The sequence below is a fragment of the Zootoca vivipara genome, chromosome 2 (genome assembly GCF_965207765.1).
Source record: "Zootoca vivipara chromosome 2, rZooViv2.hap1.1, whole genome shotgun sequence".
Taxonomy (NCBI): Eukaryota; Metazoa; Chordata; class Lepidosauria; order Squamata; family Lacertidae; genus Zootoca; species Zootoca vivipara.
Genome location: NC_142584.1, coordinates 108,783,522 through 108,792,085, shown reverse-complemented (window position 1 = coordinate 108,792,085; position 8,564 = coordinate 108,783,522). Strand labels below are relative to the sequence as shown.

The following is an 8,564-nucleotide window of genomic DNA, read 5'->3' as shown; positions in this document are numbered from 1 at the left end:
CTGGAGCAGCAGAAAACAACCTTTCTCCCTCCTCTATATGACATCCTTTAATATATTTGAACATGGCTATCATATCACCCCTTAACCTTCTCTTCTCCAGGCTAAACATACCCAGCTCCCTAAGCTGTTCCTCATAAGGCATCGTTTCCAGGCCTTTGACCATTTTGGTTGCCCTCTTCTGGACCATTTTGACTCAAGAAAATCACCAATTTATAGTTCAAATCGGGAGAAATAAATACAGTAAATGGACAAAAGGACAAATATTCAAATGTTTAGGGGTATGCGTACCCCTGCATCCCCCCAGAAAAAAGCACTGATAATAATCATAACAACAACAACAACAACAACAACAACAACAACAACGTTTGTGTAAATAAGGTTGGGACTGGACTGTATGCCTAAACATCCTTAGCTGGGTTGGAATTGAATCCCACTAAACTCAGTAGGATTTATTCTCCAGCAAAATAGGGCGGCGATTCCTTTAAGGGCTAGAGCGACGCGGGCGCCCCCTTGCATTAGCGGCCCTAGAAAGCAGAAGGGAAAAGCAGGCGCCGGAATCGCGTTCTGGGAAGAAAAAGGGGGAGGGGACACCAGAAGTCTTTTGTCCCCGTTCCCTTCCTGTACGAAACCCGGAAATGTAGCTCCTCCCCACCCTCTCCCTGCCGGTGCCGTATTGGCTTCAGGTCCGTCCCAAGATGGCGAAGCTGCTGAGCTGCATTCTGGGCCCACGGCTGTACCGGGTCTACCGGGACCGGGACCCCATCAGACCCCGTCGCATCAGGGCCGAGGCAGAAGACACGTCGCAGGCCCCGCTAGAACCGTCTTGGGTGAGCTTTATCACCTCTTTTCTCCCCCCCCTTTCGGAGACTTGGTATCTCCCACGTCACCCTTTACCTGTATAGGGTTGGGGAGCGAAACCATTACTCTTAAGGGGGTGGGCATTGCCCTGTTTTCCTTGATGTCAACGTAGAGCAGCCTGAGTCTCATGGAGAGTCCGGGATACCAGTGGGCGATACCATTAGGATTGCGGGGGAAGGGAAGGGGAAAGAGGTATGAAAAAATCCAATTACTGAGCCCCCTTATTTAAACATGGCACACGCCCATCGTGGACAGTGTCATCACTGAGGGTCTGGGGCCACCTTTCTGGGATGAGACCATCATAAAACACGGGGGTGGGGGTGTTCTGTCCTTGAGGATATTTTCCAAAACAGTGACTAGCCTCGAAGGAGGAATGGAGAGAGAACGGTAGCTGGAATATTGCATCTTTTTGTACAATACTTCTTCTGTTCCCCCTCCCCTGTTCAAAATTAGCATTGCCACAACAATATCCTTACAGTTGCATTGCAAAGATCCAACAGGTGTAACTTTTTTTTTGACATGGCACTGTTGGGATAGAATAGGCTGCCCCTGATGAATATCTGCCTGGTGAGAATCTGTTTCTCTGTTTTTAAAAAAAGATAAGCCCCATCTTTCTGTGTGAAATCCCTCAATGCACCTCTCATTTATAAGAAACAAATGGAGACAATATTTTAAAATTTAAGAAAGGAAAAGCAGAGAGAATAAAAACAAAACTACCAGCAGTTTCAAGCAGTCAGCGAGCTGGAAGGGGAGTCACCGCCAAATGCCTGGCCTGGGGATATTAAAGTGTACCGGTATGCACTTGGCCCCTGCAACCTTTCAAAGTTGGTACATTTCCAGTATCTTAAGAGAGTTAATGTACTTGGCATCTGCAACCCTTTGAAGACGGTTCCTTTCCAATATCTTAAAAAGAGAGGCTGCCACCACAGTCCCCACCTGCTCAGATTAAGAAGATGGGGTACCTGGAGCCAGGTCAGTGAGGAAGATTCCCAAAGATCAGACAGGTTAGGAATAATGTAGAAAGCTGCCCTATAACTTCGTCAAACCGTTGGCCCATCTAAGTCAGCCAGCGGTGCTGGGAGGCACTGATGGGAATTGCAGCCCCAAATATATGGAGGGCACCAGGTTGACAAAAGCCGGTCCACACTTCATAGCGAACACTGTCCAAGGTTTCAGGCAGTCGCATTGCCCAGCGCTATCTGAAGATGAACCTTTTACATGCAAGGTTACAGTCCCTTGATTAGCTTCCATGAAACCCCAGGATTCCTGTTTGGAAATCACTGTCCTAGTTCATTACTGATGCCTCTCTGGGCAAACCTGTTGGGGGGGAAAAGGCTGTATCAGTTACATGCTAGCACACACACATAGCTTGCAGCATGGGAAATGAGATATTTTTGTTTCCAAGGCTGACTTAACTTTTGCTTATATTCTTCCTGGCACACATGGCTGCAATGCCGCATCTTCCAAAAGCTGTGCCTTAGTGACTATTTTGCTTTTGACATGTGTTTTGTACGGTGCCCTGCATCAGGAGGGCCTATCCTGCATCCCTCCAGGTGCTGGACTCCCAGTTCCCATCATCCCCAGCCAACACAGCCAGTGGTCAGGAACCAGAGCCTCATCTGAAGGCCACCACCTTGTTGAAGCTAAGCAGGTTCATGGGTGACTGAATCGGTAGAGAGTTGAGAAATTAGACCGATGCTTGGAGGTGGTAATAGGATGGATGCAGGCCAATAAATAGAAGCTGAATCCTGAGAATATGCCTGTGTTCCATGTCCCGAGTTTTCAAGTCAGAGAGGTGGGGAGATTGCCTGTTCAAGTCAGAGAGGTGGGGGGGGGTTGCCCTCCTCTAGAAGGAGCAGGTCGGTCGCTATGGGGTACCCCTAGATTTGGCACTTTTCACTAGTAATGTCTTTCCATCTCTGGCTGGTTCGCCAGCCACAGCCCCTTTTGGACAGAAATTACTTGGCCCTAGTACTCCATGCTCTGGTAACTTAAAGATTGGATTGTTGCACTTGACTTTGTGTGGAACTACCCTTAAAGATGGCTCAGAAATTACAGCTGATTCCAAAATGTAGCAGCCAAATTACTGACTGGGGTTCCATTATGGATCTCTCACAACCTCTGTTTTAAAAGAGCTATACTAGTTTCCAGTTCAAGGTGCTCATGCGGTGTTTAAAGCTCTAAACCAGGCATAGGCAACCTTGGCTCTCCAGATGTTTTGAACTACAATTCCCACGATCCCTAGCTAACAGGGCCAGCGGTCAGGGATCATGGGAGTTGTAGTTCCAAAACATCTGGAGAGCCAAGGTTGCCTATGCCTGCTCTAAGCAACTTAGACCCCGGATTATCTAAAAGACCACCACCTCCCCTACAGACCTCCTCAGGTGTTAAGATCAGCAGAGGAGACCCTGCTAGTTGCTCCAGCACCTTCAGAAACTTGTCACTTTGGCCTAGTAGGATAAGACTTTTATCCGTGGCAGCCCCTAAGTTGTGGAATTCCTTCCACACAGAGGTAATAAATAAAAATGGTGGCAGGTGGAGAACAAGCAACATCTTCAAGTAAAGGTACCCCTGACCATTAGGTCCAGTCGCGGACAACTCTGGGGTGTGGTGCTCATCTCGCTTTAATGGCCGAGGGAGCCGGCGTACAGCTTCCGGGTCATGTGGCCAGCATGACTAAGCTGCTTCTGGCAAACCAGAGCAGCACACGGAAACACCGTTTACCTTCCTGCTGGAGCGGTACCTTTTTATCTATTTGCACTTTGAGGTGCTTTCAAACTGCTAGGTTGGCTGTGTGTTGTTGTTGTTTAGTTGTTTAGTCGTGTCCGACTCTTCGTGACCCCATGGACCATAGCACGCCAGGCACTCCTGTCTTCCACTGCCTCCCGCAGTTTGGTCGGACTCATGTTCGTAGCTTCGAGAACACTGTCCAACCATCTCGTCCTCTGTCGTCCCCTTCTCCTAGTGCCCTCAATCTTTCCCAACATCAGGGTCTTTTCCAGGGAGTCTTCTCTTCTCATGATGTGGCCAAAGTATTGGAGCCTCAGCTTCACGATCTGTCCTTCCAGTGAGCACTCAGGGCTGATTTCCTTCAGAATGGATAGGTTCGATCTTCTTGCAGTCCATGGGACTCTCAAGAGTCTCCTCCAGCACCACAATTCAAAAGCATCAATTCTTCGGCGATCAGCCTTCTTTATGGTCCAGCTCTCACTTCCCTACATCACTACTGGGAAAACCATAGCTTTAACTATACGGACCTTTGTAGGCAAGGTGATGTCTCTGCTTTTTAAGATGCTGTCTAGGTTTGTCATTGCTTTTCTCCCAAGAAGCAGGCGTCTTTTAATTTCGTGACTGCTGTCACCATCTGCAGTGATCAAGGAGCCCAAGAAAGTAAAATCTCTCACTGCCTCCATTTCTTCCCCTTCTATTTGCCAGGAGGTGATGGGACCAGTGGCCCTGATCTTGGTTTTTTTGATGTTGAGCTTCAGACCATATTTTGCGCTCTCCTCTTTCACCCTCATTAAAAGGTTCTTTAATTCCTCCTCACTTTCTGCCATCAAGGTTGTGTCATCTGCATACCTGAGGTTGTTGATATTTCTTCCGGCAATCTTAATTCCGGTTTGGGATTCATCTAGTCCGGCCTTTCGCATGATGAATTCTGCATATAAGTTAAATAAACAGGGAGACAATATACAACCTTGTCGTACTCCTTTCCCAATTTTGAACCAATCAGTTGTTCCATATCCAGTTCTAACTGTAGCTTCTTGTCCCACATAGAGATTTCTCAGGAGACAGATGAGGTGATCAGGCACTCCCATTCTTTTAAGAACTTGCCATAGTTTGCTGTGGTCGACACAGTCAAAGGCTTTTGCATAATCAATGAAGCAGAAATAGACATTTTTCTGGAACTCTCTAGCTTTCTCCATAATCCAGCGCATGTTTGCTATTTGGTCTCTGGTTCCTCTGCCCCTTCGAAATCCAGCTTGCACTTCTGGGAGTTCTCGGTCCACATACTGCCTAAGCCTGCCTTGTAGAATTTTAAGCATAACCTTGCTAGCGTGTGAAATGAGCGCAATTGTGCGGTAATTGGAGCATTCTTTGGCACTGCCCTTCTTTGGAATTGGGATGTAGACTGATCTTCTCCAATCCTCTGGCCATTGCTGAGTTTTCCAAACTTGCTGGCATATTGGGTGTAGCACCTTAACAGCATCATCTTTTAAAATTTTAAATAGTTCAGCTGGAATATCATCACTTCCACTGGCCTTGTTATTAGCAGTGCTTTCTAAGGCCCATTTGACTTCACTCTCCAAGATGTCTGGCTCAAGCCGAAAGGTTGGCTGTGTACCAAACGGTTAATCTAGCCACTAAAATATATCGAGTCGTCACAATACTAGGGAGGGTGTACTTATTTCTAGAGTCGCTGCTTTCTGTTTCACTTTTCATCCTCTCCTGTATTGTGCAATTCTCGTGCCTTTCTGTTTCCCAGAAATGCAGAATTGCAATACATCACGTTGTGCTTCCTGCCTTCTCTCCCCACCCCCACAGCGCCCTCAGATCTGCTCTGATAGGTTGGCTGGAAACCTAGAGCAGGTATGGGGGTATGGGGAAGGTTTGCCGGGAGATGGAGGGGAGGTTCTGCTGTGCTCACAGAATTTGTTCTGCGTGTGCAACGATTTTGTTGGACGCAGCCCAGTCATTACTGTCTGCCTCGAGAAGTGAGCTTAGTGCTTATTGAATTTTGAGAAACTCTGAGCTCTCCAGCCCCTTCCCAGCAAGGGAGCTGGTGTGCGGTATTGAAGATGAATAAACTTGCATCCTGTATCCATAAACATCAAGCTTTGTAGAGGAAGAGCTACTAACTATATGTGTCCCCCGCCTTTCCGCCAGGGAGCAAAGGGCACCATGCATGAGGTTAATCCCTTAGCATTTAGAAGAGAACACTTGGCACTTTCTTTAACGCTGCAGCAACAGCTTACTCGCCTGCCTTGATCCTTGGCCGCTGCAGCATTGCACCATCCCATTGCAGGCAACTGGCTGTATATTGCATGTGAAGCTGTGCAGTGTTGCTGGCTTGAGATGCATCCAGTTTGAGGAACCTTTGGCTCTCCACGTGTGCCTGAGCTATAACTCCCATCATCCCAGCAATTGGGGCTGGCGGGAGTCGTAGTTCAGCCACACCTGGAGGGCCAAAGATTCCCCGCACTTGCCATACGTCATCATGAAAAAGATGGTGGCTAAGCTCCCCAAATGGCTGCTGTGTTCGTAGGACAGCCTTCCCCACAACCTGCTCCCCTGTAGTTGTTTTAGGCTACAACTCCCACCAGTCCCAGTAGCCCCAAGCTGCTGGAGGGCCGGACCGGGTTGGGAAGGGCTGCCCCAGGGGGCAGCCCTGGAAACGATGCAATAGAAATATGACAAGTCACTGTGGAGTCAAAACAGTGCTACCGGTAAGAATTTCTGCTTGCCTGAGGAGATGATATCCCCTCTCCTCCTTCATCCCCTGATGACGGGGGTTCTCCTGACCCTTTGGGGCTGACTGGGGAGCAGGGAGTCTAACTGCATGATCAGGAATAGTGGTTCTGGCTTCCACTGGCACAGCAATTTAATTTACAGTGGCCCACGATAATTCCAACCCACCACCGCTAGGCTAAGGCCAAGAGGCATGGCTCCCAGGTCTGTGGATGTGGCTTTTCAGACGGGTGTGTTTATTAAAGCAGTCGTCCCATTATGCGTACTGTTTTGGGGGGACAGGGGCGGGCGGGCGTGGGGGACTCCCTGGTCCTGAATGGGGTAACTGTGCCACTGAAGGACCAGGTGCGCAGCCTGGGAGTGATTTTGGACTCGCAGCTGTCCATGGAGGCGCAGGTCAATTCTGTGTCCAGGGCGGCTGTCTACCAGCTCCATCTGGTACGCAGGCTGAGACCCTACCTGCCCGCAGACTGTCTCGCCAGAGTGGTGCATGCTCTGGTTATCTCCCGCTTGGACTACTGCAATGCGCTCTACGTGGGGCTACCTTTGAAGGTGACCCGGAAACTGCAATTAATACAGAATGCGGCAGCTAGACTGGTGACTGGGAGTGGCCGCCGGGACCACATAACACCGGTCCTGAGAGATCTACACTGGCTCCCAGTACGTTTCCGAGCACAATTCAAAGTGTTGGTATTGACCTTTAAAGCCCTAAATGGCCTCGGTCCTGTATACCTGAAGGAGCGTCTCCACCCCCATCATTCAGCCCAGACACTGAGATCCAGCGCCGAGGGCCTTCTGGCGGTTCCCTCATTGCAAGAAGTGAGGTTACAGGGAACCAGACAGAGGGCCTTCTCGGTAGTGGCACCCGCCCTGTGGAACAGCAGGTGTCAAGGCAATAAGCAACTATTTTACTTTTAGAAGACAACTGAAGGCAGCCCTGTTTAGGGAAGTTTTTAATGTTTGATGCTGTACTGTTTTTAATATTCAGTTGGAAGCCACCCAGAGTGGTTGGGGAAACCCCGCCAGATGGGTGGGGTATAAATATTATTATTATTATTATTATTATTATTATTATTATTATTATTCTGCCCATGAGCATACATTGGAGTGAGAGCTAAGGTTTTTGGTCCAGTTCTGGATACTGTACTTTAGTATGCCTGTGTTATAAGAATTCTAAGGTTCCAAATATAAAGTAAACTGTTGCAACAGTTTAATAAAGATCAGGCTTACTAGCTGCTTTGCTTCTCAATAGTCTCTGGTTGACCTCTGTTATTTTCTCCTACCAATAGGGAACCCACTTAAGGACTCTATACGAGCTCTTGGATACCCCATAAAAGAAAAGGAGCAGGTCTTTTTCTATATCACTTGCTCGGTTTATCTTTCTCCCTCCCATTTTTTTTCTGCTGCCATTATATTATTATTATTATTATTATTATTATTATTATTATTATTATTATTATTAAGTAAATTTGTATACCACCCCTCATTCGTAGATCTCGGGGTGGTTTGCAACATACAAATGCTTAGTCACCAGACATGAGGCTGCAGTCCAGGCAAGAAGCCCTGAAGCCAATATGAGAAATCAGAAAGATTTCTGTGGTTTGCATGAGTAGCAATATAGCATCAGTAAAAATTTCCTTTCATTTGGGAATTAGGGTTGTGTTGCCTACAGATACAAATGCAGGGGTTAATTGGTTAACTTCTTTGAAGCACCAGGTCCACCCCTCCCCCCAAAAAACAAACAAAACCATGCACCAGCTTTTCAAAAGAAAAGTGTCCTTCTCTCCCTTCCCTGCTCCAGCCTTTCTTCAAAAGACTTCAGCCCAAATTCAGCAACTGTTTTGTTTCTTTTCAACAGGAATCGTACTACCAGCCACGGACGCTTGAAAAACATGCAGACAGCATCCTTGCGCTGGTGAGTACATACTCTGTGCATTCCGTCTGCCGAAGTACTCTTTATCTTCCAGCTGTTCTAGACGACCTGGTGGCAGTGTGCTCATTCTGCAAAATGTGTTGGAAGCTTAGGGGCTTCCACTTAACTCAGGGGCGTAGCTAGCTGCTTTAGCACCCGGCACACAGGGGGGCACTGCCGCAAGCTGCCCACAGAGTCTGCCTGGTGGACGCAAGCCCCACGCTGCCGTTTCAGGCAGCGTGGGGCCCCGAGCCGCTGCGTCACTCCCAGGAGAGATGCGTGGGTTGAGTGCGCTGCAGGCCAGGCCCCGTGGTAAGTGCCGCCC

At 48.2% G+C, this 8,564-nt stretch overlaps 1 protein-coding gene across 1 annotated transcript in view; it reads left to right on the top strand.

Annotated features, from left to right (window-relative positions):
- Window positions 1-675: 675 nt before the first annotated feature.
- ABHD16A (abhydrolase domain containing 16A, phospholipase) overlaps window positions 676-8,564 on the top strand; it is a 42,452-nt gene continuing 34,563 nt past the window's right edge. Inside the window, exons 1-2 of the mRNA XM_035107034.3 lie at window positions 676-827; window positions 8,186-8,242. Coding sequence (XP_034962925.3) covers window positions 696-827; window positions 8,186-8,242 — 189 coding nt within the window. The 5' untranslated portion in view covers window positions 676-695. The remainder of the gene's footprint in view (window positions 828-8,185; window positions 8,243-8,564) is intronic.